The 17,370-nt window shown below is 56.6% G+C and overlaps 1 protein-coding gene across 1 annotated transcript in view; it reads right to left on the minus strand.

The window, feature by feature from the left end:
* The window catches only part of LOC133357223 (E3 ubiquitin-protein ligase rnf213-alpha-like), an 80,299-nt gene that overhangs the window by 44,440 nt on the left and 18,489 nt on the right, over positions 1 to 17,370 (minus strand). Inside the window, 16 exon segments of the mRNA XM_061575053.1 lie at positions 673 to 824; positions 1,290 to 1,390; positions 1,698 to 1,815; positions 2,174 to 2,382; positions 2,636 to 2,830; positions 3,165 to 3,337; positions 3,670 to 3,815; positions 5,044 to 5,141; positions 5,143 to 5,236; positions 7,019 to 7,154; positions 9,287 to 9,422; positions 10,735 to 10,811; positions 11,225 to 11,350; positions 11,878 to 12,002; positions 12,402 to 12,500; positions 16,267 to 16,403. Coding sequence (XP_061431037.1) covers positions 673 to 824; positions 1,290 to 1,390; positions 1,698 to 1,815; positions 2,174 to 2,382; positions 2,636 to 2,830; positions 3,165 to 3,337; positions 3,670 to 3,815; positions 5,044 to 5,141; positions 5,143 to 5,236; positions 7,019 to 7,154; positions 9,287 to 9,422; positions 10,735 to 10,811; positions 11,225 to 11,350; positions 11,878 to 12,002; positions 12,402 to 12,500; positions 16,267 to 16,403 — 2,122 coding nt within the window.

Raw genomic sequence — 17,370 nt, forward strand, 5'->3', positions numbered from 1 at the left:
GTAGCCTGGGCTTACAGCTTCCCACACCTCACCACCACGCTCTCACGCCCCCTTCATTCTTTTGTTCAGAAGAAGAGCCACTCCCTGTTGTTTGGCAGTCTCCTGCCCCGAGTAGAGGACTGTCCACCCCTCATGGTGGCAGGAGCCAGAGCCGGTCCACCGGACCTCCTGATTACCACAGAGATCCAGGCGGTACCGGTCCAGCTCCTGACAGAGGAGTGGCAGCCTCTCCTCCGCAGTGATCGTTCGAACATTCCACGTGGCCACAAGTAGTGTTTATTTGTTGTTTCTGGAGGAGCCCCGAGGGTAAAAATTCAGTCTCCTGACTCCGCCAATTGGGGTTTGGCCAGGGGACGTCATAGACGCCTGTCCCCCCGGGGCCTTCGGCACAAGCATATTTATTACATTTTGTGGTGTGGTTTAGTGGTAATTAATTGAAGGTGGAGGGGTTACCAGCCCCTCACACCCGCCCAGAGCCCCCATTTGGCTACTGTGGTGGTTACAAAGGCCATGAAGGGAAAGGCCAATCGGAATTGGCCCTCCCCCCACAGCACTGCCCACCACAGCGTTGCCCGTTCGGCACCATGAGGAGGTACACCTACACAGACACACACACAGACAAACACTCACAGACACACACTCACAGACACACACTCACAGACACACACTCACCGGTGCTCTGCTCGAGGAGCAGCATGTCGAGGAGGCGGTGCAGGACGGGGTGCGATGGCGCCGCACGGCCCCGGAAGCTCAGCTGAGACACGAGCTCAGTGAAGAAGACCGTCACGACGCTGCACAGCGACTCCCGTGCTTTCTTGCGTGCCCTGCACATATGGATTCAACGATTGCATGTCCACAGGTTGGCCGTGTGCACACAGACAAAGAGGTGGCTCACGAGTGGCACAGGGTGCCTTTAAGGGTGGCTCAACAGTGGCACAGGGAGCCTTTAAGGGGGGCTCACGAGTGACACAGGGTGCCTTTAAGGGGGGCTCACCAGTGACACAGGATGCCTTTAAGAGGAGCTCCATAGTGACACAGGGTGCCTTTAAGAGGAGCTCAGTGGCACAAGGTGCCTTTAAAGGGGGGCTCAACACTGGCACAGGATGCTTTTAAGGGTGGCTCAACATTGGTACAGGGTGCCTTTAAGAAGAACTCCCGAGTGACACAAGGTGCCTTTAAGAGGAGCTCACGAGTGACACAGGGTGCCTTTAAGAGGAGCTCCCGAGTGACACAGGGCGCCTTTAAGAGGAGCTCACGAGTGACACAGGGTGCCTTTAAGAGGAGCTCACCTGTGGGGCAGGGTTTTGGTATTCCTCACGCAGGAGCTGAGCAGGGCCATCGTCGTCTCCAGTGGTGCCAGCTGCTTCATATCCGAGTTGAGGGCAAGTGCCTGCAGACAGAGCGAGGCGGACAGGCGGAAGACGCGGTTAACCAGCTACCACCGTACAAACTCGGTTAACCAGCTACCACCGTACAAACTCGGTTAACCGACTACCGCCCTACAAACTCAGTTAACCAGCTACCGCCCTACATACTCGGTTAACCAGCTACCGCCGTACGACCTCGGTTAACCGACTGCCGCTGTACAACCTCGGTAAACCAACTACACATGCACACACTCATGGCGACATACACACACATGCACGCAGACACACGCACACACGGACACAGACACATGCACACGCGCAGCTGTGTACCTGCCACAGCGCGGCGGGGAGAGGAGAGGTGAGACGCAGCAGAGCGGCGTCCTGGCGGCATCCCCAAACCACGTGCTCCACCAGCAGAGACACGCACAGCACGCGCTGCAGCAGCGTCCTGAGACACATAGAGACACAAAGACACGGAGACATAGACACACATGTGCAGCATGCACTACAGCAGCGTCCTGGGACACACGGAGAGATGGAGACACAGAGACACCGATAAAAAGAGACACGGAGACACCTAGACATAGAGACACTGATACACGAAGACACGGAGACACAGAGATACCGAGACACAGAAACACGGAGACCCTCATTTCGAAGAGATACTCAGCTGGTTGAGTTACACCGACGTCTTACTCGCCTCGTGAGTGACAGTACCCCCTCCCGCCCCCCCCACTGCCCCCTCACCGCCCCCCCCACCACGCCCGGCGAGAGTTTGGCGAGTAGCCGGGCCGTCCCTTTCTCACCTGGTGAGCGTGACGAGCGAGCGGCCGCCCGGGCCGCACTGCTCCCCGTAGTCCGCGCTCGCCATCCGCTCCATCACGGACCGCACGGCTCCCACGCGGCTGAGCCAGCGGCCCCAGGCGGCCGCTGCCTCGGCCTCCTCCGCCTCCTCCGGCAGAGCGGGAGGCTCCAGGGACTCGAGGCAGGAGACGGCGGTCTGCAGGTCCAGGGTCTGCGCGGGACGGAGGCACGACGAGGGGTGACGCGCTCGGGGCGCTGACCGCTACCGATGTGACCACTACCACCATCGCCGCCACTGCGGCCACTGCCACCACCTTCGCCACCACTACTGCCATCGCCGCCACCACTGCGGCCATCGCCGGCACCGCCACCACCATCACCACCACCACCACCATCGCCACCACCATCACCGTCAACGCCACCACCACCCCGACAAAGACTTTGCCAAAGACTCCGAAACCCACCATCTCCGTCGCGCCCCCCTGGCGCTCGCTCTGCTCAGCGATCCTCTCCGCCACGTCGGGGAAGGCGGCCGCCAAACGCAGCAGGTTCTGGAGCCGCGGGCGCACCGTCTCCAGCGCCGCGTGGACTCCCACCGGCGACATCTCGTCCTGGCCCCATTGCTCGGCCGACGCTTCCGCCAGCGCCAGACACAGCAGCTGGTGGCCGTGCGGAGGGGGGGGGGCAAAGAAGGGAAGTTGAGCAAGCGGGGCGCACGGATCGCATGCCAAGAGACGCTGTCCAGACGCACCGCAGCATCTGTCGGCATTTGCATTGAGATTGTACCGGTCACCCCTCTTCTGCATTGCCCTTGTACCGGTCACCTCCCCCCCCCCCCACTCCGGCAACAGGGAGACGAGGCTACTCCGCCTTATCGTAGTTCGTCGTCGACCGCTCAGAAACCGAGATATAACGGCCGCGCATTCCATGATAACACGGCGCGCACGTTCCCTGTTATAACGGTGTGTGGGTTGGGGGTGGTGGTGGGGTTACCTGGAGCTCGTTGGGGGTGCGTATGGGAAAGGAGGTGGCGACGAGGTCGTGGAGGTAGAGCAGGGAGAGCTTCGAGCGGCAGGAGGGGCCCAGCTGTGAGCAGAGCGAGCCGAGGCACGACGAGGTGAAGAGCCCCGGGAGGCGTCGCTCGCTCGACTCGCCGCCCAGCGACCCTGCACGCAACGTCGTCATCGTCAACATCATCATCGTCGTTCTCATCGTCATCGTCAGCGCCGTCAACATTGTCGCCATCATCAACATCGTCGACATCATCGACATCATTGTCATCATCGTCGACATCATCATTGACATCATCATGATGAATGTGGTCTAACTCGCTCACCTGTTAGGATAGGGAGAGGTACAAAGAGCTAAACAAAAAGATTGTGACCGAGCAGTGCGCCTGTGTGAGCTTTCCCGGGATCCGGTGATCGTTCGGCCACGCGGCCCGGCGGTAACGGCGCGCGGCCGCTCGCAGCTGGTGCCGGTGGGGAGAGAGTCTCACTGCTCAGGTGCTTGGCCTCCCACCACAGCTGCTCCAGCTGCTGCCGGAAGATCCAGCTGAAGGGCAGGGCGCAGCCTTGCCCCTGCAACGCTCGCTGCTGCTGCTCCCCGTAGGAGGAGGGCATTCGGATCTCCTCCCTCCTGCCCCTGCACGCGCCGATCGCGGAACGGGGGCCATGGGTGAGGGCCCGATGGCCGTGGCTGTCAATGCGGTGGTGATGACGAACGTGATGATGAATGTGAAGGTGACAATGATTATGACGTGAACATGATGATGATGAATGTGAAGATTACAATGATGATAACGATGGCAATGAACATGATGACGATGATGGTTACGGTGAAGATGATGATGATGATGATGATGGCAATAAACCTCGACGATGAACGGAAACATGATGACGATCATCTTGCTGCTGCTGGTAATGTCAACATGATGATGATGGCGATGGCGATGATTCTCCTCCTGCTGATGACGATAATGAGCGTGATGATCACGGTTTTTTTGTAATACAGCCACCATCCTTTAATTCTGGGGCATCTCACGGTGTTTTCCATGCGCTAAGCGACGAACAGATCAGATCATAGTAATAGGTTTTTACCCTTTTACCTGGCAACAAAACTGACACCTTTATACAAGGGATCAGGTTTGCATTAACCACAACACTTGCGGTCAAAATGCAAACAAAAACACAACTCGGATAATGTATGCATTGTCCTTGAAATTGATTGGTCCACACCCGAGACAGCTTTTCTTAGAGCCTAGTCTCACATTGGTGTTGGACCAGATGACGCCAAAAGGCGCACAACTCAAAGACACCCCCAGTGGCAGCTGTCACTGTGTGGCTATTCAGAATCAGAATCTGTAAACTGAAGGAGCAATCCGATGAGCTATGAAGCTCTTTTCACATACATGTCCAGTCAAGGCACGGGGTAGGGACGTTACATCAACAAACGGTTACACAAACACGACAGTAGTGCCAAGTACAAGAAAGGTAAACAAATCACCCAGACAACAAACAAACACAACACTAAACCATCCCCATCCTACCAGGCAAAGCCCCATTGAAGTATTAAACTTATTGTTCAAAAGCGTCCGGGCCACAAATGATAGCCCAACAAAGTGGCTGATCATTTGAACATTTGCAGTCTGGCAGTCAGGGGGTGATGATTGCTGTTGCTGCTGTGTGTGGTCTAGCCTAGGGGCACCCCGAGTGGCAGCTGCCCATGTGTGGCACAAGGCGACTCAGCACCTGGTTCTACTGATTGGGCCTTTAGTCTGCTGCAAGCAGAGCGGCGATGATTGCTGCCATGTGATTAAAATCGAGTGATTTGACGACGACGAAGACCACGCTGCCTTAGTCCGCAAGCTCACCAACTGATGTCGTTGCTGTAGGGCACGTGAAGCACACGCGTGTCGCGGAACACCTGCATCCACAGGGAGCGCAGATCCTGCTGGCAGGTCGGCCCGAGTCAGGAGGTCCAGGTTGGAGTCCCGGTCCACGACGGACAGCAGCTGAGCCAGCAATGGGGTGACCACGGCCTGCAGGCGGCGCCACAGGGTGTGCCTGCGCACAAACAACGACGGCACAAAATGGCGGTTTAGTTTCAGTTTCATTTATTTGGAATAACCCTGTGAGCCATTCGGGTCTTGATTCGGGTGCAATCCGCAACAAATAATAAAATTACAAGATACATTTCACATTTACTGGACGAGAATTTAAACATCCCCTACAAAAACAATAAAATATTCCAGAAAAGGCACCATTTGTTTATGCTGCGTACAAATATGTGCAAAAAAAATCACATTTTGATGTTTGATCACAATAACAATCATAATACAATTTATATAAAATGTGTAGTCTAACTCTATACTATATAAAAAAATCGGGATAATGTAACGGCGACCATAACAAATTTGATTAAAAGTTAACAATAGCGACATACGTAACATATATTACTAAACCTAGCGTCCTTTGCTAGCTGCATGAGTCAATCCATAATAGCAGGAGTAACAATAGTAGTAAGCAGCACACTAAAATCGAAATACATGATCATTTCTCGCATTGGTCACCTATAGCTATATATTTGATTTCAGGCCACTGGATAGCAGTGGTAGCTACGCTTGTACAACTCCTCTAGAGCAGTTTTGAGTGATGGTCTTTAGGTAGTGATCCAGGCTGGAGTTTATTTGCGATAGCATTCCAGACCCTAGGGGCATCTATAGCAAAGGCCCTTCCTAGCCTGGCGTGTGCCAGGCTAGGTGCAACTTGAGGTCACGCTGCAATGTCGAAGGCTCCCTGCTGGGGGAAGGTCACGGGACAGACCCGATTGCAACGGGTTGACTTACCGTGCCTGGCTAGGTGTAGGTCACCAGGATAGGTCAAGGTGCTACTGGTTGACTGACTTGGATGACCGGCAGATGCACCACCCGTAGTCAGCCTGCTACGTGCTAGCCGCCCCCGTAGGTAGAGATAAGCACATGGATAACGATACACGGACTAAGATCCCCCGGATGGCTTTTACAGACTGTTGGGGCAAGTGCTGTTAGCACCTATGAAGGCCAGCACGACACATGAGCAGGTGGGTGGCCAGCACCACGCCCGACCGCCTTTGCTTACAGACCGCACCAGGTACTCATTTGAGGATGAGTAGACCTAGGGGAGACCCATGATCGGTTCAGATGATCGTCGCTGGTGTTGGCCGTGAGCGGGAATCGAACTCGGGCCGCCGGGTTCGTAGCGCAGCATAGCGCTAACCACTGCGCCACCGCTCCCCATAATGCACACACACACAGACCAACACGCGGTCTGTATGCAGCAACAGCAGTGAATGACAGGTGCGATGCACTTTCACTGATGATGTGGATGGCGATGATGATGATGACGGTAACCCTGAATGGTGATCATAACGATCGTAACGATGACGCTGCTGCTGATGGGAACAATGGCGGTGATGACGACGATTACGACGACGTTGATGAAGCTGACGAAAACGATGACGACGACGATGATGATGATGACGACGATGTTGGTGACACTGACGATTATGATGATGGTGACGATGACGACGACGAAGTTTGTGAAGCTGACGATCGCGATGATGACGACGATGTTGATGAAGCTGATGATCATGATGGCGACGATGATGACGATGTTGATGAAGCTGACGATGATGATGACGACGATGACAACGACGGCGTTGGTGAAGCTGATGATCACGATGACAACAATGATGACGACGACCACGATGTTGGTGAAGCTGACGATCACGATGATGACGATAATGTTGATGACGCTGACGATCACGATGACGGCAATGCTGATGATGGACAGCGGACGTGTGGCTACCGAAAGGAGCCGCCCTCCTGGATGGCATTCACTTTGCAGGCCTCTTTCAGCATCCAGTCACACGGCGCATCTGTGTCCTCGTCCCTCCTCTTCATCAGACGAAGGATCTGCCTCATCAGCTCCTCCGAAAATTCCCCTACGGAGAATGACAACGCGGTGCACTGTGAGAGCCGTCGCTGCACGCGCAATGCATTATGGAAGCCGCACAACCACAGCCTGCGACCAGACACGCGGTGCATTGTGGGAGCCGCACAACCACAACCTGCGACCAGACACACGCGGTGCATTGGGCGAGCCGAACATCACAGCTGCAACCAGACACGCGGTGCATTGTGGGAGCCGGCACTACACGCGGTGCATTGTGGGAGCCACACAACCGCAGCATGCGACCAGACACGCGGTACATTGTGCGAGCCAAACACAAATTCAGCAAAAAGACACGCGGTGCATTGTGGGAGCCACGCACCACCAGCTTATGACTGGACACGCGGTGCATTGTGGGAGCCACACACCACAGCTGCGGCCAGACACGCAGTGCATTCTGGGAGCCACACACCACAGCTGCGACCAGACAACGCGGTGCATTGTGGGAGCCACACACCACCAGCCTGTGACCAGACACGCGGTGCATTGTGAGAGCCACACACCACCAGCTTGTCACCAGACACGCGGTGCATTGTGGGAGCCACACACCACAGTTGCGACCAGACACGCCATGCATTGTGGGAGCCACACACCACCAACTTGTGACCTGACACGCGGTGCATTGTGGGAGCCACACAGCACCAGCTTGCGACCAGACACGCGGTGCATTGTGGGAGCCACACACCACCAGCTTGTGACCCGACACGTGGTCCATTGTGGGAGCCACACACCACCAGCTTGTGACCACACACGCGGTGCATTGTGGGAGCCACACACCACCAGCTTGTGACCCGACACGTGGTCCATTGTGGGAGCCACACACCACCAGCTTGTGAACAGACACGCGGTGCATTGTGGGAGCCACACACCACCAGCTTGTGAACAGACACGCGGTGCATTGTGGGAGCCACACATCACCAGCTTGTGAACAGACACGCGGTGCATTGTGGGAGCCACACACCACCAGCTTGTGACCACACACGCGGTGCATTGTGGGAGCCACACACCACCAGCTTGTGAACAGACACGCGGTGCATTGTGGGAGCCACACACCACCAGCTTGTGAACAGACACGCGGTGCATTGTGGGAGCCACACACCACCAGCTTGTGAACAGACACGCGGTGCATTGTGGGAGCCACACATCACCAGCTTGTGAACAGACACGCGGTGCATTGTGGGAGCCACACACCACCAGCTTGTGACCACACACGCGGTGCATTGTGGGAGCCACACACCACCAGCTTGTGAACAGACACGCGGTGCATTGTGGGAGCCACACACCACCAGCTTGTGAACAGACACGCGGTGCATTGTGGGAGCCACACACCACCAGCTTGTGAACAGACACGCGGTGCATTGTGGGAGCCACACACCACCAGCTTGTGAACAGACACGCGGTGCATTGTGGGAGCCACACACCACCAGCTTGTGAACAGACACGCGGTGCATTGTGGGAGCCACACACCACCAGCTTGTGAACAGATACGCGGTGCATTGTGGGAGCCACACATCACCAGCTTGTGAACAGACACGCGGTGCATTGTAGGAGCCACACACCACCAGCTTGTGACCACACACGCGGTGCATTGTGGGAGCCACACACCACCAGCTTGTGACCACACATGTGGTGCATTGCGGGTGACAGGGTGGCACAGTGGCCGAAGCTCGTGCCTCACAGCGACAAGGGGCCCTCTGTGCTCGACTCCCCGGATCGGGCGCTCCTCTCTGTGTATGGAGCTCTTAGTGTTCACCCTGCCTCCTCCTCCGGGTTCCCCGCTGCTTCTCAACGTGGATCCGGAGGCGCTTGGCCGAACGCCGCCCCAATGCTGAGGCAATTCCCTGCGCATCCCCCGGCGGGTTCGATTCGCTGCCGTTATCTGCCCCACCCACACGGCACCAGCAACATCACTGCCGCCTCCTCCCCCGCCTTGTACCGCGGGCACGTGAGCCGTTCAGATTTGGCGAAGCTCTCATGACAAGAGCAAATCGAGTGATCCTGACCACTGTCATTTAATCGTGGTAGTAATAGTAATAACTTCAACTTGTAACCCATCGCTATCGCAGTATTCGCTCCATGATCTCACGGAGATAGAGAAAGGACGACTCATAGAGAGGGGCTCACCGTGTGTCTCGAGCAGCTGCAGCAGCAAGTGGACACGCCGCGTGGATCGGGCGGAGAGCGCGGGGGGGTCCCGCAGCGAGCTGCACGCCGCCTGCACGCAGCTCGCCACCAGGCGGCGGGCGCTGCCCGTGGACGTCTGTTGGTGCACAGACACAGATGCCGATCCAGCCCCCGAACCACCACCCCCCACCACCCCCACCACCGAACCCCCCACCACCGCACTCCCCACTCCCCCCACCAACGCACTCCCCCACACCCCCTCACCCCACCACCACCCCCACCACCGAACCCCCCACTCGCCCCACCACTCCCCCCACCACCCCCACCACCGCACTCCCCCACACCCCCTCACCCCACCACCACCCCCACCATCGAACCCCCCACTCCCCCCACCACCCCCACCACCGCACTCCCCCACACCCCCTCACCCCAACACCACACTACCACCACCCCCACCATTGAACCCCCCACTCCCCCCACCACTCCCACCACCACCCCCACCACCGAACCCCCCACTCCCCCCAACACCCCCACCACCGCACTCCCCCACACCCCCTCACCCCAACACCCCACCACCCCCCCACCCCATCATCATCGTCGTCATCATGATCGTCATCATCGTCGTCATCGTTATCATCATCGTTGCCATCATCGTCGTTATCATGATCGTCATCATCGTCGTCATTGTTATCATCATTGTCGTCATCATCGTTATCATCGTCGTCGTTGTTATAGTTGTTATCATAATTGTCAACATCGTTGTTATCATCATCCTCGTCGTCATCATCGTCGAGTATAACCGCATCAACTGCTGACATGGGTGCGGACGCTGCAGCAGGCCCGCTGATTCTTTCTGAGCGGCAGTGGCAGCGGTAGCATCATCAGTCAAGCTGCGTTGTTCGAAGGTTAAGGTCAACAGTGTGATGACTCTATCATGCTAGCTGGTATTGTGGTCCATAGGGGGGCCATGGTGGCTAGGAGATTTTAACTACCTCTCCTGGTATACAGGAGGTTGTGGGGTTCAATTCCAACCCTGACGCCTGCTGCTGTATATTTGGAGTCTGCATGTCTCTCTCTCATCATCATCACGGTGGCAGTGGCCGGTAGTGGCATGGGGCAGCAGTACCCAATTGTCGGCAAGTTATCACCTAAGGTCTACGAAACAGAAGTGCCAAGGGCTTACAAGAACCTCAATCCAGCCCTACCAACCGTAGAAAGTTCCAACCAATGTACCCACGTGAGAACCAAGCGTAGTGACAGCAGCGGTAGCAGTGACATGGCGCAGCAGTAAAATTCTGTAGGTAGTTATCACTGAAGGCTTAGGAAACAGAAGTGGCTAGGGCCCACAAGAAACTTAATCCGGCCCTGTCGCGATCCCACAGAGCCGAGACGGCGAATTTAGAACCGATGACACAATTGGTATCAAACAGCCGCGCCTTGCTCCATACCAGCCAAGGTGTTCGGCTGGGCACACTCCGCAGGTAACCTCTCCGCTCCTCCTCCGGCTCCTCCCCCTCTGTGCTTTCTGTTGGGAGGGGGAGGGGCGAATAAGACAAAGGGCCCCCCAGGATAGCATTGAACAGACGGTGGGGGCAAGTGCTTTTCGCGATGGGTACCAATGTAGGCCGGCACGGCGCACGAGGGGGGGGGGGGGGGTAGCAGGGGGGTGGGGGGGGGGGTAGCAGGGGGGTGGGGGTGGTGGGGCAGGCACTCGCAGTGCACCGAACCGTGCTATGTGCATGCCTGGTTGTGATTTCGCGGGGCGATTTTGAGCACCGTCGGCCACCCCGGAAAATACCGCGGTGTCTGTAGCAAACTGGCACTGCCTCTCATACGTGTGGACCGATTATATGGACGGCAAGGATGACGATGGGGGACGTGTTGTTGTGTTGCTTGCTGTGATCAGCCGTTCCTTTTAGACTCTCGTCCGGCGAGCACCTGAACGTGTGACCCCGCAGCAGCGCGCGAACACCTCGCTGAGAGAGAGGCCCCACATGGAGACGACGTCGCCGAGCAGGTCCTCGGAGCTGCGCAGGTCGTCGATGTGGACAGAGATCCACTGGCCTGAGGGGTCACGTGCACGGCGGCGGGGGCGGGCGTGAAGCAACGACATGACGGACGTCGACACGACCAACGTCGACACGACCAACATCACCATGATGAACATCAACATCACAAATATCAACCATCACGATGAACATCAACATGATTAACATCAACCATCAACATGATGAACATCAACATGACGAATATCAACATGACAAATATCAACATGATGAACAAGAACATGATCAAAATCACAGCATGATGATCATCACAATATCAATGCCCCATCACTGTATATGTTCATTGTGTGGTGCTGTCCTTCCATAACAAATATTAAGGGTTACTGCTCATGGTGTTCCACAACCACCACCACCGCCACCACCGCCATCAACTCCACCACTATCTCCACCATCAACACCACTGCCGCTACCATTACCACCACCGCCTTCAACACCACCACAACCATCTCCACCACCACTGCCATCAACACCACCACCAGCTCTACCACCACCAGGACCACCGCCATCTCCACCACTGTGACTCACCCCCGTGGAAGCCCACGTATTCGGAGGAGGTGGTGGTGGCCACGCGCGGCAACTTGGTGATGAAGATGACGTGGACACGCGATCGTGCCGCGCCAGCCCGGCTCCTCTCGTTCATGGCGCAGTACCTGCGGTGGCACGCACGGCACACACGCGCACGGCGCACACGGCAGACCGGTGATGTAGATGACGGTGGACGTGCGACTGCGCCGTGCAAGTAAGATCGGACTGTGGCGGAATCACCGATCTTGCTGCTGTGAGCCAATCAAATAAAAGGGGGAAGAGTCACGTGTTTTCATTTCAGTTTTTCAGTTTCATTTATTATGTATAGCCCTGTGAGCCATTCGGCTCTTGAATCGAGTGCAACCGCAACAAGCAAAAAACAAAAACATGAACAAGAAAACATCTTAAAGTGACTTTGCGCAAACAGAGAAATCCAGGAAATCATTAGGAGAGAAGCATGGGAGGTGGGGGGAAAGGCGGGAGAGGGAGGGGGGGGTAGAGGGGAGGGGTTAGAGGGTGCTCACTTGGCGCATGCCACCAGGTTGGGTCCGTGGCTGATATCCTCGAAGTCCGACTGGATCAGCAGAAGGCATCGCCGGTCGCCGGGCGCCGAGAACACCTCGCTGCAGACAGGGACGGCCGTCAGCCGACATCGCAAACTCTCAGCGCGAGTCCAGCGGATCGCGGACTGTTGGGGCGACTGCTGCCAGGTAGCGAGTAGCGGCAACTGTGATGGCCGGCATGGCGCACGAAGGGGGCGGGTGGCCAGCTACACGCCCGGCCGCCTTTGTCTCCCCAGTGGCGATGTTTGCATGCCGCACCAGCTGCTCATTTTAGGCTTTAGGGGAGTCCCAGGAACCGGGTCATATAACCGCTACTGGGTTGTTAGCGCAGCACTCTATCAGTTGCACCACCACTACCACTACCCAGACTACCACCATCACCACCACTACCACTACCCAGACTACCACTATCACCACCACTACCGCTCCCCAGATTGTCACCACCACTACCACTACCCAGACTACCACCATCACCACCACTACCGCTCCCCAGACTACCACTATCACCACCGCTACCGCTCCCCAGACTACCACCATCACCACCACTACCGCTCCCCAGACTACCACCATCACCACCACTACCACTACCCAGACTACCACTATCACCACCGCTACCGCTCCCCAGACTACCACCATCACCACCACTACCACTACCCAGACTACCACTATCACCACCGCTACCGCTCCCCAGACTACCACCATCACCACCACTACCACTACCCAGACTACCACCATCACCACCACTACCGCTCCCCAGACTACCACCATCACCACCACTACCACTACCCAGCCTACCACCATCACCACCACTACCACTACCCAGACTACCACCATCACCACCACTACCACTACCCAGACTACCACCATCACCACCACTACCACTACCCAGACTACCACCATCACCACCACTACCGCTCCCCAGATTACCACCGTCACCACCACTACCACTACCCAGACTACCACCATCACCACCACTACCACTACCCAGCCTACCACCATCACCACCACTACCGCTCCCCAGACGACCACCATCACCACCACTTCCACTACCCAGACTACCACCATCACCACCACTACCGCTCTCCAGACTACCACCATCACCACTACTACCGCTCCCCAGACTACCACCATCACCACCACTACCGCTCTCCAGACTACCACCATCACCACCGCTCCCCAAACTACCACCATCACCACCCCTCCCCAGACTACCACCATCACCACCACTACCGCTCTCCAGACTACCACCATCACCACCACCACCGCTCCCCAGACTACCACCATCACCACCACTACCGCTCCCCAGACTACCACCATCACCACCACTACCACTACCCAGACTACCACCATCACCACCACTACCGCTCCCCAGACTACCACCATCACCACCCCTCCCCAGACTACCACCATCACCACCACCACCGCTCCCCAGACTACCACCATCACCACCACCACTGCTCCCCAGACTACCACCATCACCACCGCTCCCCAGACTACCACCATCACCACCACCACCGCTCCCCAGACTACCACCATCACCACCACTACCGCTCCCCAGACTACCACCATCACCACCCCTCCCCAGACTACCACCATCACCACCACTACCGCTCCCCAGACTACCACCATCACCACCCCTCCCCAGACTACCACCATCACCACCGCTCCCCAGACTACCACCATCACCACCACTACCGCTCCCCAGACTACCACCATCACCACCCCTCCCCAGACTACCACCATCACCACCACCACCGCTCCCCAGACTACCACCATCACCACCCCTCCCCAGACTACCACCATCACCACCACTACCACTACCCAGACTACCACCATCACCACCACTACCGCTCCCCAGACTACCACCATCACCACCCCTCCCCAGACTACCACCATCACCACCACCACCGCTCCCCAGACTACCACCATCACCACCACCACTGCTCCCCAGACTACCACCATCACCACCGCTCCCCAGACTACCACCATCACCACCACCACCGCTCCCCAGACTACCACCATCACCACCACTACCGCTCCCCAGACTACCACCATCACCACCCCTCCCCAGACTACCACCATCACCACCACTACCGCTCCCCAGACTACCACCATCACCACCCCTCCCCAGACTACCACCATCACCACCACTACCGCTCCCCAGACTACCACCATCACCACCCCTCCCCAGACTACCACCATCACCACCGCTACCGCTCCCCAGACTACCACCATCACCACCCCTCCCCAGACTACCACCATCACCACCACCACCGCTCCCCAGACTACCACCATCACCACCACCACTGCTCCCCAGACTACCACCATCACCACCGCTCCCCAGACTACCACCATCACCACCACCACCGCTCCCCAGACTACCACCATCACCACCACTACCGCTCCCCAGACTACCACCATCACCACCCCTCCCCAGACTACCACCATCACCACCACTACCGCTCCCCAGACTACCACCATCACCACCGCTCCCCAGACTACCACCATCACCACCGCTACCGCTCCCCAGACTACCACCATCACCACCCCTCCCCAGACTACCACCATCACCACCGCTACCGCTCCCCAGACTACCACCATCACCACCCCTCCCCAGACTACCACCATCACCACCGCTACCGCTCCCCAGACTACCACCATCACCACCCCTCCCCAGACTACCACCATCACCACCACTACCGCTCCCCAGACTACCACCATCACCACCCCTCCCCAGACTACCACCATCACCACCCCTCCCCAGACTACCACCATCACCACCACTACCGCTCCCCAGACTACCACCATCACCACCCCTCCCCAGACTACCACCATCACCACCACTACCACTACCCAGACTACCACCATCACCACCACTACCACTACCCAGACTACCACTATCACCACCACTACCGCTCCCCAGACTACCACCATCACCACCACTACCGCTCCCCAGACTACCACCATCACCACCCCTCCCCAGACTACCACCATCACCACCCCTCCCCAGACTACCACCATCACCACCGCTACCGCTCCCCAGACTACCACCATCACCACCACTACCACTACCCAGACTACCACCATCACCACCACTACCGCTCCCCAGACTACCACCATCACCACCCCTCCCCAGACTACCACCATCACCACCACTACCGCTCCCTAGACTACCACCATCACCACCACTACCGCTCCCCAGACTACCACCATCACCACCGCTACCGCTCCCCAGACTACCACCATCACCACCACCACCGCTCCCCAGACTACCACCATCACCACCACCACCGCTCCCCAGACTACCACCATCACCACCGCTCCCCAGACTACCACCATCACCACCACCACCGCTCCCCAGACTACCACCATCACCACCACCACCGCTCCCCAGACTACCACCATCACCACCACCATCGCTCCCCAGACTACCACCATCACCACCGCTCCCCAAACTACCACCATCACCATCACCACCGCTCCCCAAACTACCACCACTACCGCTCCCCAGACTACCACCATCACCACCGCCACCCCTCCCCAGACTACCACCATCACCACCGCTCCCCAAACTACCACCATCACCATCACCACCGCTCCCCAAACTACCACCACTACCGCTCCCCAGACTACCACCATCACTACCATTACCCAGACTACCACCATCACCACCGCTCCCCAAACTACCACCATCACCATCACCACCGCTCCCCAAACTACCACCACTACCGCTCCCCAGACTACCACCATCACTACCATTACCCAGACTACCACCATCATCACCGCTCCTCAGACTACCACCGTCACCGCCACGGCCGTCGCTCACCGGACGCGCTTGCTGAAGGCGTGCTCCGTGTCGATCTGCTGCAGGGCCAGCAGGACGAAGCCTGCGGGCGGATTGCTCACGGCCTTGGCGATGACCGCGGCGTCCGTGGCGGTCAGCAGCCGGGCGTGTGTAGTCACCTGGTGGGGGGTCGGATGGGGGGGGGGTGTTGATAGGGAGCTGACGATATGAGGTCCACGTTGTTGGGAAGCCAACCAGTGGATGTTCTGTCGCCAGACTTCATTCACCCCCTACTACGATGTCACCGGTTGACGCTGCAACCGCCGCTGTACTTTGGTTGCTCCTTGCTCTTATAGAGAGAGAGGGGGCTACTCAGTGAGAGAGGGGGGGGGCGACTTAGTGAGAGAAAGGGGGGGGCGACTCAGAGAGAGAGAGAGAGAAAGGGGGTGACTCAGAGGAGCAAGGAGGAGGGACCACAGACGAGGAGCAACCAACAATGCCCCGAGCTCTGCGGTCCTCCATATACTCAGCTGTTATCGCCCAATGAATGAGTGTCCATACATGCGGGAGGAAACCGGAGTGCCCTAGAATAAAATAATAAAAATGATTAAATAAAATATTTTTTTGAACAAAATGATAAATAAACCTGTAAAGGAAAAGTTATAATTAAATAATAAAACGGCAAATTGGTCAAATAATGAAATAATGCAAGCTATATTATTAAGCTAAAGAATAATAAAATAATAAACATTATAGAATAATACAGTTATAACGAATTAAATATTAAATAACGAGGTGATAAAATTCAAATAATAAAATAAGCAAACGGTAAAATAAAAAAATTAAGGGTAATCTTTGAGTAATCGCATAAATAATAAAAAGGACAATAAATAATACTAATTATTTATGAACATGAAGTAGATAATAAATAATAATAAAATAATAAAGTTAAATAATCCAGGGCGCGGCTCCTCAAGGTTTACCAACATTTGTGCGATCTGTCAACGCTCTCTCCCGCAGCGCTGGATTTTGCTTGAACCTCTCCTGTCGTGTTCCTGTATTGTGTTTGTTGTTCATAAGAGTTTTTTTTTGGGTTAGATTGCGTAAATAGTAATGTGTCGTTAAACCCGCCACAGCACACCGGTG

Source organism: Lethenteron reissneri, chromosome 57, assembly GCF_015708825.2.
Source record: "Lethenteron reissneri isolate LAM-NWPU_2019-01 chromosome 57, ASM1570882v1, whole genome shotgun sequence".
NCBI classification, from domain to species: Eukaryota; Metazoa; Chordata; class Hyperoartia; order Petromyzontiformes; family Petromyzontidae; genus Lethenteron; species Lethenteron reissneri.